At 43.5% G+C, this 19,625-nt stretch overlaps 1 protein-coding gene across 2 annotated transcripts in view; it reads left to right on the top strand.

Moving 5' to 3' along the window:
* The first annotated feature begins 242 nt into the window (after positions 1–242).
* sos2 (son of sevenless homolog 2) overlaps positions 243–19,625 on the top strand; it is a 28,236-nt gene continuing 8,853 nt past the window's right edge. For both annotated transcript variants that reach the window (XM_079174366.1, XM_079174365.1), the window contains exons 1-9: positions 243–1,114; positions 10,252–10,377; positions 10,560–10,691; positions 11,418–11,582; positions 11,695–11,901; positions 14,205–14,348; positions 14,605–14,715; positions 18,842–18,940; positions 19,469–19,596. In XM_079174366.1, the coding sequence (XP_079030492.1) occupies positions 1,031–1,114; positions 10,252–10,377; positions 10,560–10,691; positions 11,418–11,582; positions 11,695–11,901; positions 14,205–14,348; positions 14,605–14,715; positions 18,842–18,940; positions 19,469–19,596 (1,196 nt within the window). In that variant the 5' untranslated portion in view covers positions 243–1,030. The remainder of the gene's footprint in view (positions 1,115–10,251; positions 10,378–10,559; positions 10,692–11,417; positions 11,583–11,694; positions 11,902–14,204; positions 14,349–14,604; positions 14,716–18,841; positions 18,941–19,468; positions 19,597–19,625) is intronic.

Below are 19,625 nucleotides of genomic sequence, written 5' to 3'. Positions count from 1 at the left end.
TGTGACACCAGGAAAGCTTTGGTTGAATATATAATCTATCTTTATTCTTAACACTATTAATCTTCTGTCTACACTGTGGGACTCTCACTATGTAATGAGACAGAAGTCCGGCCTTGATTTTTTTCTCCTGTCCAATAAAATGTGAAATTACGCAGCGTGCGTGCGTGCATGACAGCGGACGCGCGGCGCAGAGAGCAGCAGACAGACAGACAGACAGGCAGGCAGGCAGGCAGGCAGGCAGGCAGCGGAGTTGGTACGAACATCTTCGACTTCTCAAAACCAAAAACACCTCGACTGCTCTTCAGCTGCGCTGCTCCACAAGAAATGCCTCGGACTCATCGCTGTTTTTTGGGGGGGGATTCACGTTGGATTTAGCGTCTAAATCACTCCGGACGAAGATGCCTAAACGTGAAGTAAACAGCGTAGGAGAAAGTGTGCCTTGTTTGGAGCCGAACGGGTCGTGGTGCCACAACATAAAACTCGGAGCGCATCAAGGCCAGTAGCAGCCTGTAGCACTAGTTAGCTCGTCGGCTAACGCTAGCCTGCTAACGTTACAGGTGTTTAGGCAGCAAATAACCAAACGTGACTTGTAGCTGTAGTTAGCTGGCAACAAGCTGAGCTCACGTGTCGTGACTCAACACTGAACTCAATGTGCATATTAAAGGCTTTTTAGCAAACGCCGAGTAGCAAGTATGACACTTGGCGACATTGTTGTTAGCCGTTAGCTTCTTAGTTAGCCGCTGTCCCGTGTTTACAGCCGCAGCGGGGCTAGCCTCACTAGCTCACCGAGCTAGCGAGTTAACTTTACAGCTACATGTGCTTATTTTACGTTGTAGCTAACTAGTTTGACCCGACTCGACTCCGGACTTGCAGTGTGCTTTAGTGACACTCTTCATATTTGCAAAGCGAGACTTTTTTTTTCTCTCCGCCGTGCCTTGCCTCGGACTGACCCACCCACAAGGACTCTCTCTCCGGGGCCGATGCTGACAGCTCAGTCCGGAGCACGGCAACGCCAGGAGCCGCTACAGCGATGCAGCCCCAGCAGATATACGACTTTTCAAGTGACGAGAACAGTCACAAATGGAGAGGCCTCTTCGTGCAAGCTTTGCGGAAGGTAACATGCGATTACTACACTTACTGCTCCCCACAAAGTCACGAAAACAGCCTTTCAAAATACGTGTCCCTCCATACATTCACTTGTGTGGGACATGGAGGCAACTGTACTGTAATGGTTTCCTCACTAACAAACTTTTGTCACAAGTTGCCAACTTGGTGTTGGTGTACATTTTCATAGTATTACTATTATGAGTACTTCTACCTACTAAATGTGGAAACTGCAGTTGACGTGTCTACAGTATGTTCATTTATTAATCCTCTCACCCCAAGTTCCCCAAATTGACTTTAAGCCACAGTGTTTTTGAAAGAAGTTGTTAAATGTTGACCCGTTTGCACCGTGTCTTGATCTGTTCACAGTGTTCCATGGTTTTGAGGGTAAACAGCCTTCACTAATAACTTGCAGGAGGCTGGTGTTACCTCTGAGTTAAATACAGCTGAAGCTGCCCTCAAACCCTTGTAACTGGAAGTCTCTTTTTTATTTGTTCCTCATTTCTTCTAACAGCAACGATGTCTCATCCTCGCAAAGTAGAGACCTCAGGCAGCTTTTTATGTCAAATGACCCTCCCCCTTTTCCAAAGAAATGTGACTTAATTCTCATAAACCTAATTGAAACTTTCAGCACAGGAAACATTTTAATTTGAATGTCCTTGGTCAGCAGGACTAAGTCGTATCGGTTCCTTTTTGTCTGTCCCTCTCTTTCTCTTTTCTTGCATCATCTTGGCGTCTCCCTGTCATGACCAGGTTTATTCTCTGTATTCTGATCCCTCCCCCCCAAGCCTGTTTTCTGCAAACTCATGAAAGTGAAAACACAAAGTTATCGCAGCTCTTTTTGATTCATTCGTTCTATATGTTGCATGCAGAGAGTCACACTGTTTAGATACTGGAAGACGCTAAAAGTTCTGCACACCGCTTTCGCTTTGAAATCGGCCTGTGTGTGTAAACCCACACGGTCCTGTCAAGATTCCTTCATTTCACACTTTTCCTGACGTGTTTGGAGCTCAAAAGGGTCACCTAATGGGTTAAACGAGGAGCATGGACTGTTGTTGTTGTGCAAAGTAGAGACGGGACATCTTTTGCTCAGTTTCCATACTGTAATGCAACGGTACATTGGGATGGCACAGTAAAAGAAGTGCTGCTCGGTGACCCGACGGAGGTTTGAGTTCAGCCAAACAGCAGCTCATAATCCAACCAGTTCACTGTTCATGTTTCTGCAGCGATGATGCATCCAATCATGCCCAAAACGTATCCTCTGACACACAAAAAAACACTAGAAAACGCACATTTATCACTGTTGATCAATGTCTCTTTAACACTGTTTTGCCTGTCAGTTGTTGAACTTGAGACAAGACTCCATGTCTTACGTTTTTATAACACAGTACTATATTAGGAACCTCTCAGCATGTTGACTTATTTGGAAAGAGATGTAGTTGACAATGCTGCAATATTTGAGTTCTCTGAAATGGATGCAGAAGAACTGTGAACCAAGTTTATTTTCAGAGCATGAAAGATGTCTGTACTCAAATAGATTCCTCCGTGTCTCTAACTTCTTGAACTGCGCTTTGATGAAGTTGTTTAACTGCCCTCTTTGTTTTAAGTGCAGCTATTCAAGCGCCCACTTTAGACTTCTGCTCTGAGATCAGTTATTGGCGCAAGCGATCTGCTCTTTCTTCCCCCTTTTTTTGTAGCCAATTATGCCATAGACTTTTTTTTAATTCATTAATATTAGAAACACAAAGCGTCTACAGAGACCTCAGAGCAACAGCGTGTTTCATAAACATCACAACCCTCGGTTATCCATTACACGGTAGATATTGGGCCGATGAATCAGGTGAAACTGAGCGAGCAGGTGGTGGGTTTCATTGTCTCAACTTGTTACACAACTGCCGGAGGGAAAGTTTGTCAGAGATTGACGCAAGAGAGGTTTGTTATGGTTTTGACGGACTGTGACTCGCTGTTTTTCACAGCTGTCCACTGTGTGTGTGTGTCGGGGGGGGGGGGGGGGAGGTGATGATGATGATCTGGATTATTGTTTAGAGGAAAGATTAAAGAACCTGTTGATAGGTCGACACTCCTCAGAGGAGGGGAAGTAACTTTGTGATCAACCAGGGAGGTAGTTTAAGAAGTGTCACCTTCAGCTCACGGGTGGTCACTTGAAGAATCGCTTCATAAATGACACTGATCAGCTACGGTCTGTATTTACTGATATCTTACAGATCGCTGTGAAATCAGACAGATGATTGTAGGAATGAAACAATTACTCGATTGGCAGAAAATGTAGTTTATGTAATTTAACAAGCAGAACTGTTTTGAAGCAGCAGCATTTCATCATAAATGTGGTGTTTTTGGATTTCAGACTGTAGGACAGAAAATGCAACTTGAAGACATCACTGGTGCCTCTGGGAGTTTACAGTCCTAATGATTAGTTACAGGCCTGGATGATCGTGCTTAAGCACTGTTATTTCTTTACTTTTAAGAAAGGTAAGCTTAACTGGAATGATGAACTGACGATTTTAAAGGTGGGAACGTAGAAATAGAGTAGGAGTAGAACGGACATTTCCATTCAAATCAATGCAGCAGAACGGTCAAGAGTGGCGGCCATGTTTATGTGTACCGTAGCCATTGTACCAGATGACCGCGGCCTCTTCTATTTTTATGGATGTGAAGCATCTGAGACTTGAAGTCGTAGTCGGCCAACACATCGACCGTTTACCCCGACGTCCCAGTTTGGCTGTTTCCTGTCATCTCTCTGTCAAATGAAGATGCTGCAGAGATACGTTTGCATGACCACATGGAGTAGAATAAGGCTTTTGTAACACCAACATGACATTTCAACGGTTGTCTCTGTGTGTCCCTGCTATTCTTGATCACTGCGGCTCGTGCCCGGTGATATGCAAGAGCGTCATCTAACCCCCCCCTCCGACATGCCGGTGTTGATAATAACTGAGCGTTCCCCTGCTCTGCTGTTTCACTGGCATCAGGAGGAAGGCCAGAGCTTTGCTGGCGAGAGTTTCATTCCATCGCCATGTTGAGTTAGTGCAGCGCTGAGTTCACAGGGCTTCACGGGCCAACATTTAAAGCTGAGATTGGTCGGGTTACAAGCATGCTTTGTTGTTGTTGTTCTGCGTGTGTGTGTGTGTGTGTGTGTGTGTGTGTGTGTGTGTTGCCTCTTTAATCTTCTCAGCCTGAGTAGTTGCTTAAAATTCTGAGCGGGTGACTTCACAACAGGCCAAAACTTACAGCTGAGGTCTTTTTTTATTTGAGTCAGTGGGTCTGGCCTCCGCTTTCATCCAGGCTACACTGAGCTGTTGTCACTTCAGAATTAGACTTATTATAAGCCTCCACTGCGGCGCTCTGCTGTATGAGGTTCAAGCTCAAGAGTCCCCAAAGATCTAGAAAATCTAGAGTCGAGGAAGTATTTGACATTTAAAAAGTGCCTGGTACCAGAAACCGTTTGTTTATTTTTATTACCACATATCTATCTTATCGTTGATCTGTCTTCAAGATAAAGAAACGTTCATTTAAAGGAGCGACTGACCCGGTGACCTGAAGCGACTCTGCAATATTTCACACTAAATTAGATTACATTTTACTGCTGCCACAAACAAATAGCAGTATTGTTTCTGTACTCCATATATTCATTAAGTTGGATCCTTGTAAGATATAAGATAAAGTCCACTATAGCATTGCAAGCTACAGAAAGTAAATGCATAGTTATTCTAACTAATGTGACTTTATACATGCTCTCTGCAACTATTAGCTCACTTTTTCTCAATGTTGTATTTAATGATTTTTTTATTTTTTATTGTATTCTAATGCATTTATGACAAAGTTGAGAGGTGAAAGGAAATGAGAGGAGGAAGAGATCAGGTCTGATATATTGCACCAACGGTCCCTCGGCTGGACTCGAACCGGAGATGTTGCCTTTCATGGTCTGTGCCTTAAGTGGCAGGGAATGTATATGTGTAATATATTTTAAATTTATAGGACAGTTACCAGGACGCTGCTGCAAACAGGTTGCACTTCATGTGCGCCGCGCCGTCGACAGTCGGGCCGATTTAATACACGCGTTCTCCACCCATCCTAGAATATTGAATCAAGTCTGCGAACGTCAGTCCGTCCTCAGGCGGAGGATGGGTGGATGAAGGCAGGCAGGGGTCACTGGGTCGGGTCAGACTGGGGTCATGGCTGTCGACGGCACGTCCACCAGCCATTGTCTTCATGGTGGGAGTGTGAGGAGGGCGGCTGAAATGTCAGCTGCGTGTGTGTGTGTGTGTGTGTGTGTGTGTGTGTGTGTGTGTGTGTGTGTGTGTGTGTGTGTGTGTGTGTGTGTGTGTGTGTGTGTGTGTGTGTGTGTGTGTGTGTGTGTGTGTGTGTGTGTGTGTGTGTGTTGTCTCAGAGTTGATCTCTGGCTGGCCTATGGTTCCCCAGACAGTCTGGTTGTAATGGCAGATGATGTCATGGCATGAATCACAAACAGTGACACATGCTCGGGTATAATAACAAGCCCCACCCCCACCTTGCCACCATGCACACACACACACACACACACAGGCAAGCCACATTACCTGCAACCTGAGCCTGCTGCAGCCCCTTATACACAGCCAGGAGAATAATCAATTGAATTAGAAATGTTAACCCTGTATTAACACCGTCCGGCCTCTATTATTACCTCCAACTTTTCGTGTGTGTGTGCACACACAGTGCAAGCTGAGTGAAAAGGTGACCTGTATCTCTTCATGAGTAACTACAGTTTCTGAAATACTTCTTCATACATGCATCAGCTCCTTGCTACAGTTTCCATGACGAGCAAAACTCTTTTGATGATGTCGCACTTTTGTGGTAATAAAATCTTCTTTTTGAGGTAAAATGTCCACGGTTCGGAGATTTGGAGAAGTGCTGTGTGTGCTTTTTCCGTTTGAACGATTAGATTTTCCCCTTTAACTTTCACTCGTGAGCTACACAGTCTGCTCCATTGTTTTCTGTCAGAGCTCATTATTTCAGCGCGCTGTGGCGGAGCATGTTACACAATGTTATGTTTAAGATACTGTGTGAATGTACAGTAGCTAATACAATGTTATTCTTGATTTGTTACTACATGACCCAGATCAGGTTAAACATTTTAAATAAAACGGCTAAAAGTTGCATGATAATATACATTTAATACTCTATTTTGTAGGATAGATGGTGCAGTGACAAACAAACCTGCAGATTATTGATAGTTGAAATGATCAAAGTAGCAGCTCTATATTGAATTATCACGTTTGAGAAGCTGTATGCAAGCATGACTTTAACAAGTAAATAATATCAAATTTGTTATCAGCAGATCAATTCATCAGCTAATTGTGTGTGCGTGTGATTTTACTGATGGGCAGTTAGTTCATTCATGGATCAGTTTCTGCTCAGTAGGTGGTCTTGCTAGAAATGGATACACTAATGTTTCTATAAGACTCTGAGGTTAAACATCAGGCAGGTGGGTTTTGTTTTTCCCTGGTAGTTTTTGTCTGTTAGTGGATCCTGGTTCTGCCTCCTCCTGGTTCTGCCTCCTCCTGGTTTTTGGCTCCGCTCCAGTCGGTGTGTAGTACGCGTACTGCTGCTGCCTCCTCGTACAAGTACATCAATACCTCTCAGTCTGCTGCTATGATCTGCTCTCCCCCGGGGGCTTCGCTCTGTGTGGGTAGAGAGCAAGGCATGGGGGGTGAGGAGGAGGAGGGGGGATGGATGGATGGACTGGTGAGGAGGGTGGGTGGGTGGGGGGAGCAATGGGACTTCCTGTACACTTGCCTTTCTCTTCTTAATGGCGCTGACCCATGAAACTGAACACCTCAACATGGCACAGGAGGATGTGCATGAAAGCTCACATATGATCGTTTTAATGTCTTTGCATACATGCAGTGGTAGAGTGGAATATTGAATATATATGTATCCACTTTTTATTTTAATTGACCAATTGTCCCAGGGGATTTCTTTTAAATCGTTTGTTTTGTCTGATAAAGAGTAAAAAAAACTAAAGATACATTTACAATCAGGCCGCCCGTTACAATTGATGCCATGAGACAATTTTACATGAATACAAAAATAAATGTCTGCTCCAGCAAATGACAAATATTTCATTTATTGTTTAGTTTGCCCATTATCTTCTTGATTTAAAAGGTTCATCTCTTTTTGGTAGAATGTCAGAAAAATCAGTTCACCGTTATGTCAAATAGGAAAAGCAGTAAATCCTCTAAATTGAGAAGATAGAACTGGAAAATTGACCAAAACAATGATTCAATGATCAAAATAGTTGCTGATTATTTATCAACAAACATTAGTTGACATTTGGTTCCAGCTAATTATCGCTTTAACATGTATGATTTTAGCATCACTGTGACGATGTGTCGGGTATTTAATATGCTGGATTACCCAAAAATACACATTTCATACAGTTAAGTATGTATTAAAAACCTTTTAAAATTGATTTTCCTCCTAAAAGATTCATAAATAAATGATTTGCTAATACTGAAAATAGTTGGTGCGCATTCACAGTAATGAAGGAAGACGTTTTGAATTCACCTGCCGCCGCGTCGTTTCTCTCGTTGTCTCTGATGTTTAGAGTGCTCTTCAGACTCAGGAGTTCCCCTGCTGCTTTTCCTCTCGGTTGCTTTCACTTTGCTCGCTCTTACTTCAGTGTCCGCCGCCAACTATCTTGGAGCGCGCTGCATCCATCAGCCATTAGCATCACGTTTCAGCGGCGCTGTAAATACTCTGAGCGGCAGTCGTACCAGCTCACGGCCGCGCTCTGCAGTCGGTCCTCAATTTAGACGTCGTCGTCGAGCACCACTGACGGCTTCACCGAGAGCAGCTCAGAGGACATCGTAAAGTGTCGTTTCAAACTGTCAGTCAGGAAAATTGATTATTAAATGCTTTCTATAGAAGTGTAACTAATATATTATCCGTGCAGGCAAGGCTGCAACTAATGATGATTTTATTATCGATTAGTCTGACAATTATTTCATTTGTTTGGTCGAGGAAGAAGTTACAATTTCCAGTTCAAAGTGACATTTTTAAATGTCTTATTATTCAACCAACAGTCCAAAACACAAAGATATTCAGTTTAATATTGTATAAGGCTAAGACGACTATAAATTATTTACATTTTAGGAACTGGAACTGCTCAATTCTTGTCACATCCCCCCCCCCTAAAAGACTTAAATGATTACATGAATGTCTATTTGATTCAAATCCCAAAGATATTCAGCTCATTAATTAAAAAAAACTAAGAAATCCAGAAAATATTGTTATGTTAGAAGCTGGAACCAGTGAATTTTGGGGCATTTTTGCTTGAAAATGTAACTTCAGACAATCAAACATGATCACACTTATTGCAGATTCTTCTTCTACCAACTGACTAATTGTTTGAGCTCTACAAGCAGGAACAAAGTATGTACCCTCTTGTGTCCAGCAGCTCATTTTGTACCCTTACAGCAGTTGCATGTGTTGTATTTGAATTCACTTTCAATTGCGCTTTCAGTCAAATTACGTTGAGATTTGTGCGTCGGTGTGTCTCATCCTGACATTGTTGCAGATAGACGACACTTGTTGGACGTGGGCCCCTCGCAAACGGGCCAAATATTCTGTGAATGGAGTCGAGGGAAACCCCCGTACTTTCAGTGCGGTGACTCACCGCTCCTGGTGTCCTGTGGAATTTGGTCAAGTGCCTATTTGCGGTCGAGAGAATGCATCTCACAACCTACTTCTGCTTTGATGTCTAATTCTTTCCGCGTAGGGTTTATGCTCGTGGCTTATTTATAACCGTTAAGTCTTGTGAGCGTGCATCAAAACAGTAATGACGTAGACGAGAGAGCAGAGCCGGGGCTTCACATTTTCCATCTTCTTGTTTTAAGACGCATCTGAATGTAGTTAATGAATCATAATTTGAATCCAAAACAGATCTGGAGCAGCTAGGGGGTCTTTTTTTTAATAATCCCCTAAGTGAGAATCTCACCTTTTTTAAATTCAACCGATGGACTCACACTTGAGACGGAGGGGACATCCCGCCCGTCACTGCATCTCTTATGTCAGAGCACAAGAATGCGTAAAGCTCGGCCTAAGTTGACCTTTTTAACTCTCCTCTCACATTCCTAAATCCGGGGGCAACGTTTTGTCATCATAATGCTCCGCTTTACTATATGCCAGCGTGATTCCATCACTAGCATGTGAACCGGCCGGGCTCTTGTGAGTGCAGAGTAAATGTTAGGCCGTCTGTCTATCCACCGCTCTCTCTCTCTCTCCTCTCGTTCTCTCACAGCTTCTCTCCCCCTCTAAGTCTGCTTTGGGTGCTATAATAGTATCTCAACTGACAGCATTCCTGCGAGAGGGCACGGCCCGAATGACGACAACTTTTGGGAGGTGGGAAGGAGGAGGAAGGGGGGGGTGTTCATGTCTTCCACTTGTAGACCTGGTGAAGCCACACCTTCTCCTCCGTCTGCACCTAAAACCACACCTTCTGTTGGGCTGGTTCCAAACAAGACGAGACCTTTTTTAAACGCATATCTCATTCTGTTCATATGGAAATGATATTTGTTGACAGATTTATTGTTTAGAAGTGTCTTTCAGCCTAATTTGAGGCTGAATATTTGCCTTGAGTAGATTTATCGGTTGTGTGCGGCCAGATTTCACACACAGTTGCTGGTTGATTTGTGGGCTTTGGCCCAAAAGTGACAAATCTTGTATACTTTATTTTACAGCAGAACAAACTTCACGTGTTTTCTATTATTTTCCTGCCTTCCAGGCAGCCGCTCCTTACTCACTACGATAAGAAAATGATCAGCTGTAATGGGAATGATGTATGATTTGTAGTTATTGGCTGAAACATGCACAAACCACCAAGATATGGTGTTTGTTTTCTCTCAGCCGCTGCCTGTACTTGCTGCTTTGACGTCATTAAACGCGACCTGAGCCAACTTTAGGTGCATCATAGCAGGTGCTGCGATCAGTTTCACATATTACGCAGTCGAGATCATGTGAGCGGTGCAGAAGAAAGACGTTTTTTATTCTGAAAACCAATAATGCCAGTTGTGGAGTTACAGGATGCTCCCGCCTCATTCTCGCTTGCCTCTAAATCTCTTCTCATACGTTTTGTGTCTCAACATTCAGGTTCAGAAGCAGGTCCACCCGAACCTCATGGCGAGGGAGGACGCCCTGCAGCACATCGAGGAGCTGATCCTGCAGCTGCTCAGCATGCTGTGTGTGGCCCAGCCTCGCTCCGTGCAGGACGTAGAGGTAAAGCGTCTAAATATATATATTCATAATCAGTTGAAAATTGGACAAAATGCAATTTAGGAAACACGCGCTACCACAGCAGCATTCCACGTAACTAATTGAATACTTGCAGCTTTCAATCACCTTAATGCTTCCCAATCTATCAAGTGTTAAGAGAGTAATTTCCTTCTTTTTTTCTCCAGGAACGTGTCCAGAAAACTTTCCCCCACCCGATAGATAAGTGGGCGATTGCCGACGCCCAGTCAGCTATTGAGAAGCGCAAGAGGAGAAACCCTTTACTTCTCCCTGTGGACAAGATACACCCACTGCTGAAGGTAAAGACTCCTAAAGGCCACAACAGTTTCTCTATCAGTCACAAAACACTCCCAAAATCACGCATTTTTACAGTCACATTATTTAGGTTGACAGAATCTGGACGGTAGCCGGCTTCACGATCTCATTACACGTCGTTCAACTCTGACGCAAGTGACAAAAAGTTACGCCAGTCGCTGGGAAATATTTGTATTCCCATTTATCTTGCTGTTTTGACAGCTTGGTTCAGACCAGAGTCCTGACGCGTCTCCTGCCTCAGCACCGCGACATGCAATACCTCAGCCACCCGCACATTTTACCAATTAGTTCTGCAACCCAACACGAGATCCACGGCCCGACACTAAAATCCTATAATAACCGTCTCATGTTCAAATGGTTTGGTCAGGCGGCACGTTTGAAGTGATCATTTTTGGCCGTCGTACATGCAAAACACAAAGATAATTCAGGAAATACTTTTAACGTGCGCGTTAGTAACTCACCTGATTGCGCATTCGACCAGCATGTTCTTTGTTTTACCCAGAACCCAACCTGGAAATATAATTCAGACAGAATACCACCTGTGAATCACCGTTATTTTGCGGGTCACTCTCCAGGTACCTGACCCGATGCAGGACTCAGGTTCTGGTCTGGTCTGGTCCTTCATGCAGGCTCAGACAGATACTAGGAATAATGATGTTTAACCCATGTTTAATACTTACTACATTGTTTTTCTGCATCCCCCCAAACAGGAGGTTTTGGGCTATAAAGTGGACTACCATGTTTCCCTGTACATCGTGGCTGTGCTTGAATACATATCAGCAGACATACTGAAACTGGCGGGAAACTACGTCGGCAACATTCGTCACTATGAAATCAGCCAGCAGGACATCAAGGTGTCCATGTGTGCAGACAAGGTGAGGAAAAGAAAAGCTGACACCCAGGTTGATGGATGCAGGTTTTGGGCGTGTGTGAAATGGGACAATGGCTTTGCCTCTTGAGTCATCGTTTCCCGTTGTTCGTTTCCAGGTGTTGATGGACATGTTTGACCAGGAGGAGGACATCGGCTTGATGTCTCAGTGCACCGAAGAGCCGTCGTCCTCCGGGGAGCTCACGTACGACGACCTGGTGAAGCTTGAAATCGCGGAGGAGCGGCAGTACCTGCGAGAGCTCGACCTCATCATCAAAGTGTTCCGCCAGCACTTCCTGTCCAACCCCAAAATCTTCACGCCTCAGGTGAGGAAGACCTGCACAGTGAATTACAAAGATGTCAAAATTGCGATATGTTTTATAAAACCTGGAATACTGACTAAACGTTAATCATTACATCCTAGTTTCACACACATTTTGCCTTTTTTGCCCAATTAATCCACTATTCTATTGCTGCAATGCGTTTAGGTTAACTTGTGAAGCTACTGTTGATAATAACGCAGAACTTTCTGTATATATTTAGTAATAAATGTGTTTTGTTTTCTGTGAAGGCAGACGTGGGTTACTGTGAAACAACCACAGGAAATGGCGACTAGATAAGATAATCCTTTGTTAGTCCCGCAGCGGGGGAAATTACGCTAGCACGGTTAGCTAATAAAAGCTTGACTTGTCACTCTGTAAAGTTTATCTTAAAAAAATAAATACTTTTTTACAGGTAATATCGTTTGAAGCATAAAATATGAATTGTTATCACCTCTTTGATAAAGGAGATCAGAACACAACGATGAAGTACAAACAGCTCAACACTGTTCACCAGAAACTCTAGATGTTGCTTATTAAACAAGTGTGAATTAATGGCTGATCCACAATGTTAGTATTGTATTAAAATGGATTTTTTTTAAAGTCAATAACCCACCATCACACATTTATTCACCTAAAGGTGCCGGCCACTAATCTCAGACGTCCTCCAGCTCTCGTGCTGAATACAGTAGCTGCTGCCGGCTCACTCTAATGCCGGCTTATAAACAACAAGTCAAGTTTCCAACTAACTGTGAACCTAATTACAAAGCAATTTCAGCTAAATGCAGCGTAAGAACATTTAGAGATTACAACTGGAACTCTAATCAGCATCAGGAAGCACTTTGAAGTAGCCAAACATTTTACAGTTATGTTATTAAACCTGGAGAAGACTTTAAGTACTTTTATATGTTGCTTTGATACGACTGGAGCTTCTCAGTCTGAGGTTCCTGCACACTGCAGACAGAACAAATGCCAGATTACTCTCTGGTCTATTATCTGAGATAAAAGACATTTGTCTTTTCCGATCGACGACCAGCCAGAGAAGCCATCCTGCATGCAGAACGTTGGAACGGACAATATGTCCATGCCTTGCTTTGTACCGTCTCCTGAGACGCCACCCGTGCTCTCTGTCCCCCTCCAGTAAATACACATTCGCATCTGTCACAGAAGGCTAACCAAAGAAACAAATTACCAATTACATCTGGTCTAATATGGCAATTAAAGTGCTCAGAGTTCTCCGGAACAGAAAGGAAAGCGTACGAGTAAGGAGTTGAACGGCGGGGTCTATGGGCTGAGAGGAAGCGAATGGGGAATCTGAGTGTAATGGGTCGCTGTGGCTTTGCATATTTTGGGTTGGGTGATTTGCGGTATGATTTGGGTGAGGAGGATAAACCTTTGTGAGGCCCAGTGGAATGCAGAACATGTAATTATGCTGAGACAGGAACAACATCTGCAGCCCTCGCCAAAATAACCTCAATTATGTCTGTTGAAACGCAGCGTAATCTGAAATTACTCGGGAGATGTCAAGAAAGTGTTACGGTCAAATAATGACAGGACCGAACTTCTACTCCGACTTAAACAGTCGATAATCACTCGCTGCTATTTCAGGGCTCTCGTCTGCTTGAATAATGATTTCCTTAAAGCATGTTGTTGTTTAGTGCTCACACCCAACACTATTTTCTTTTTTTAGCGTGTGTTTATCTAAGAGAGGGAGGCCTGTTCAGCAACACCTTGCGACACGCTCCTCTGGTTAAACACCTTCAGTGTGTTTACATGCACTTCACGTATTTCCTTATTGTTAGCTTCCCGTGGTCAGAGGATTTCTTAAGTCTAAAGGAAAATAGTGTGTAGCCACGATGCAAAACATATTCAATCAGTTCTGGAGCTGTAAAGTCTTCTTCTTTAATTTCTAAGCAGATTTATGGACTTCTCACAATAGATATGGGAGACGATGATTAGTGAGCGTCTCACTAAATCCAAAAATATGTTTATCATGTCTGTGTTTTAAAATTTGATTGAGTAATGACTCTGAGAATAACGATTCAAATTGTTGAAATTGGGCGCTAAAGGTTTTAGAACAACAACTTCTTGATCATGACGGTGAAGCAGGTTAATGCAGCACCTACATTACCCACAATGCAACTCAAATCAGCCTGTAAACAGACTCAGTGGAGTTCCCCCCCTTTTAAGAGTAGAAAGAGGTAAGTAGGGTAATTAATCCCTCTACCGGCAGCAGACTTTCCGAGCTGGTTTAAGGATTCAGTCCTACCTCTCCAACCCTTTAATTAACTTCCCCTGTTGTTGTGCAGGACGTGGAGGTGATCTTCAGCAACATCCTGGACATCCACGAGCTGACGGTGAAGCTGCTCGGACTGATCGAGGATGCCGTGGAGATGACGGCCGACGGCAGCCCTCATCCGCTGGTGGGCAGCTGCTTTGAAGACCTAGCAGAGGTATGAATCCCACCGACCTGAAAAACCTTAAAACCCGTTAGTTCCAGATGTGTGTTGCGATTTTATTTGCGATAGTAAAAAAATGACACCAAAGTCTGTTTACGTTCCATTAAAAGCCTGTTTAAGCTAATGTTGCGCATGGTATATTAGCTTGTGTCTGACGTACCGCTTGCAGCCGAGCATCCTCATCGTAGTGTGAGAACACGGTCGGGTGTCGTAGACGTTAACTGTTGAGTTATTCTGTCCTCGTCTGTAGGAGCAGGCGTTCGACCCCTACGAGACCCTGTCTCAGGATATCCTCAGTAAGGATTTCCACGAGCACTTCAACAACCTGATGGCGCGGTCAACCGCCGGCCTCTACTTCCAGGTAAGATGTTCGGTCAACTGGGCTCGTTCAGGAAACACAGAGAAGTGGATAGTTTGTTATTATTAGTAGTAAGTATTCAAATCATGGTCTTCCACATTTGGGGACATGTCACGAGTAAACTTGAAGAATAACTAAAATGATTTAGTCATTTTGTCCAATGCACTTATAGTTTTATTGTCATTAATGAGAAGTTATGTTTGCTAATGTGCACTGAATATTTCAGTTATTCAAATTCAATCAAACTAAACAACGGTGCAAACTGTAGTCTAGCTGGTCGGTTTCCTTCTTGAGGTATTAAAAGTCTTTTTACTTTAAGTAAATGCAGATATCCTGCACTAGTATAATATAGAATTGGTCACATTTTTTAAAAAAAATCATCAAAATAATAACAAAAAACACAAAATATTTAGAAGAAAATGTCTAGAAACTCTCAATTTCTTTCAACACTTCTGTTGAAAACATGGTTGATATTAAGTTTAGTATTAAAGTGTATGTCTTGGTATCATTGTTTGCATTTAATTAGCATGCTATGACTTTAAATCCACAGCCATTAAAGCCGTTATGTGTCCCGCTCGTTCCTGTCGTTCTCAAACGTAAACTTTCTTATAAAGGAACAAATGCCGTGAACCTGAAAAGAGAAGGAAAAAGGAGGTTTGTTTTTAAATATGAAGTGGGTCATTTGTGTGTTTCCACCAAGCAAACCGTGCTTGAATATTTGTTCCGGCTTGGCTTTGAAGTGAACCTGGTGGAATTCCTCCCGATATCGTTTGAGGGCATGTCATGACATATCCAGCGTCCTGTGTACAGTTTATTCGCTGCCGCCGCATTGTTTTATTTGGACATTCTTCACAAGAATAGCATTGAATTATGCTCAATGGGGTGCAGCTCGGCAGCCTTTTGAAGATGAAATATGTCGCTGGTGTTTTCTCAGGCCGAAGACCAGCGAGTCCGACGGTTCACATGAAGCAGAGTTTTTTTTGGACGGTATTTACTGTATGAGGTGGTTTTCTGCTGCTCCTCTCCAGGTTCTTTAACACCAACCTGTCATTTTGAGTGGATATGTACCGTACATCTTCCTGCTCCGTTGTAGTAACGCCACAGACGACGCTGCTGACCGACCGACCGTCCGGCAGCACTACTGTATCTCGGGTTCAGGCCTCGCTGTGTTTACCCTCAAACCACCATTCTAACCCCAGTTAGATCAACACGGATGGCACTGTCCTCTGATTGCCCACACCCACTGTTTATTTTCATGTACTCATTGTAAGAGAGTGGGGGAAAGGGCGCAGGAGTTAAAAATACAGCTTTATTTGTGCAGCACCGCTGGATTCGTTTAGAAACACCTTGCATTGTTTCACTCGCTGCCTTTCTTGAAGGCCACAACGGTGTATAACCTGAGGTAGACATGTTGGCTCAATAGAACTGTCTTGAAGCACCAATATGCATTTATTTATTCTAGATAAAGCTGATGAATTGATTAGTTGATTCATTCATTGTTTTGTCTGACCAATCGAAGCTGTTCTTCAAACAACAAAACAAAGGTTCACGCGCATTATGTCGTTATTATGAGGGAAGTCCATTTCACAGGACTGACCAAATACATTATTTTTTAAAGAAACACTTAAAGGATTCATTTGATAGAAGCAGTACCACCAGTGTGTGTAATGGTGTCTCTCCACCAGCCCCCCCCCCCCACCCCACACTCACCTTCCACCCTCTTCATCAAACTGCTTCTGCACCGTTGGCTCATCTTATTTCAGCTTCTCTCACTTTGTGTTTCATCTCTGACCCGATGGCTGTTCGTCTCCTCGTCTCTCCGCCGTCACATGCACGTTGTCCTCCACAGCACCTGCTCTACATGCATCCATATTACCAGGTTTGCTGTAGAGCAGATCGAACCCCCTGGTAGTATCATCATCATCATCATCATCATCATCATCATCATCATCATCGGCTCTTCTGCTCTGCCTCTTCAAGCTTTTGTCTCTTTGCACGTACCTCATCTTCCTCACTCCATCCTTCTCGACTTCCTCCCTACCCTCCCCGTTCTCTGTCAGATGGATGTGTCTGTCGAGCACTCAGCCCCTGCACTCTGCAGCGTCTGGTATTGTGGGTAAATTACATCGCCTTTTTAAAAATAGAACAGGCAGCCACACTGCGTGCCATTTTTCTCCTGGGGAAGAGGAGGAGGAGGAGGAGGAGGTGGTGGAAGAGGGGGGGGCTGGCGGCCCAAGGCGCTTTTCATGTTGAAAATAAGCTGTGAATTAAGACGGCAAAAGACCCACGACTTGGGTTCAAGCAGCCCTGTGCCTCCGTGAAATGGGAACATGTTGTTCTCATCGTACCGTATTCTTGCTGCGCCGTGTGTTTATATTTAGGCTGCCGTCACAGGGATGCGTGCTCCTGTAGAGACTCGTTTTAACACGTCATCCAACTCGATATCAACTTTATTTCCACTTTACCTGCTTGCATCAAATGCCCTGCACATTAAGCTGAGATCTCTTTGAAACGTCCGTGTGGTTCTGGATCTTCACGCAGATTATTGTTGTGTAGAAGAAGCTACATTGGCTCATAATGCAGTTTGTACACGAACACCATTTTTTGGAAAGGATAGCTCAAAGTTAGCTGTTAAAATCTTCAGAACACAACACAGAGCAGCTTAGCCTAAGCTAACAAAGTGACTTGCATGTCATTAGCATCACATCTAGATTTCACTATATTCTCCCATCTCGAGGAACAAAACAGTTTTGATTATTTCAAATTGAAAGCTTGAGCTCTCATCTTCTAAAAACAACCTTATTTTCGGTTAATTGCAGCCTGTTTGAAACAAGTGCTTACTTTACTTGTGTATCAGGAGATTTGTTGCACCAGTATTGCACCCAATCAAGTTAAAAACATTCTGCTGCTGATTGTGACGCATCTAAATGTGTCGCTCTAATGCTCGCGGGCCATTTGTAAAGCTGCAGGATGCTGACGTATCAATAACGTGATCTAAACTTAGGTCATTGTTCCCCCGGCTGTCCATCAGCGTGCGTCAGGCAGCTGATGTCTTTTTTCTTTTCCGTGCACACGGAGCCTCCTCATCTCCTCCCCACGCAGACGGCGTGGCCGCTGCCGTGGAGTCTTGAGTAGTAGCGTATTGATTGTGAGTCGTCTATCAGGGGAACGGGAGGTTTAAATGGATGCTGTGACGGCCTCCTCTCCGGTTACCCTGAAGCCTTTACTCGGTCAGCCGCTTCTCCCTCCATCACTCGTCAGCCTGCAGCCTCTTCAGTCTCATCTATGTTCTGAAACGTCCGCTTTTTAGTTAAGCACGTCTTCACAGTCCTCCTTTTATCACGTGCAGTATTTTCTATGCATCATGGTGGACGATGTGTGAATAAAACGTGTGAATAAAACCCAGAAACAGCTTTTTGAAATGGCTTCTTCTGGGGCCACAATACACGCGCGTCAGACGGGTTCAAACACATCGATTTGACATTAAAAGTTTCATATGAATTTGTATTATTTTACATTTGTATCTTGGATGAGAAAAGACATTTGTTTTAAGCTTCTTAGAGAGAATCAAGGATTTTGAACTCAAAATATTGATATCATGTTAATAGTAAATAATCAAGCGCCTCTTTAATAATTCTTTTTATTTATATATATATACATACACACACACACACACAGTTTTGTTTACATTCTCTCCCTCTACTGCCCTACATTCATATTTTACAAAACGCACGATAAACAAAGTTAAAGATGACTTTGACTGACAGTATTATTATCAAGTTTTCTATAGATATTGTTACTGTGAATTCTTTTGGCCATGATTATTGTGACAGCCCTATTTTAAATGTTTTTTTATTAATCACTAACATTTGTAAATGGGAACATTAGTTAGCTGTATATAGATGTAGATGTAATGTGTATCCGCTCTAACGTTGAGTGGGTTTTTTCCTCGGCCCATTCCACACCCGTCCACCAGGTTTCATTCAAATCCGTAATCCCGCTGACAAACTAACCAAACCGGAAACATGACCCCGTTAGCGGACCGAGTCTCTCCGTCACCTGCCGGTTGGTTAAAATCTGTCAGTAATGTCCGTCACTAACCGTACGTCTGTGTCTCTTGTGTCTCCAGTCAGTCGCAGAAGGCTTCAAAGAAGCCGTCCAGTATGTCCTCCCACAGCTGATGATGGTCCCAGTATACCACTGTATGCACTACTTTGAGCTGCTGCAGGTGAGTCCTGACACACGGACAGTTGTTCACTGTGGTTTCGGTTGTTTTCTAGAGTAATTGTTACATTTTGTGATTTTGTTTTGGGTTTCTAATCACGTCCCTGGTTAGTGTTTCATGATAAACATGCTGGATTGACGTTTTGCGACATCATCATCACGCCAGATCCAAAGCTCCTGATCGAGGAGCAACAATGTGGCATATTTGATGCTTGATTAGCCGTTAGCTATAACGTACATCTCTGTATATCCTCTAAATATCACTATAATAGGGCTGTTTTTCACAGTTGACTTGTTACTGCACGATAAGCGCAGGTGTGAATGATGACATTAAAGAAGTCCCGGCTCCATTTATTGTCACAGGAAGACATTTTGTAAACCACAACTCTGAAGTTGGCTCATATAGATACAATGCCGTCATTGATATTATTAGTAACACCTGTGCAGTCCCTGCTATGACACATCTATAGAGTCTGCATAATGAAATACTGCAACATATCTGATGTGTGGGCTTTCTGGTGTTTTTTGGCAGCAACTTCAGGAGCGCAGTCAAGACCAAGATGACCGAGAGTGTCTGAAACAGGCGATCACTGCGCTGCTTAATCTCCAGTGTAGCGTGGAGCGCATCTATGCCAAGCACCAGCCTCGCCGTAAACCTGGGTACGCCTCCTCAGACCCGCTGTTAGAGG

Source organism: Pholis gunnellus (genome assembly GCF_910591455.1).
Source record: "Pholis gunnellus genome assembly, chromosome: 15".
In the NCBI taxonomy this organism is placed as follows: Eukaryota; Metazoa; Chordata; class Actinopteri; order Perciformes; family Pholidae; genus Pholis; species Pholis gunnellus.
This window is presented reverse-complemented; position numbering and strand designations above follow the sequence as displayed.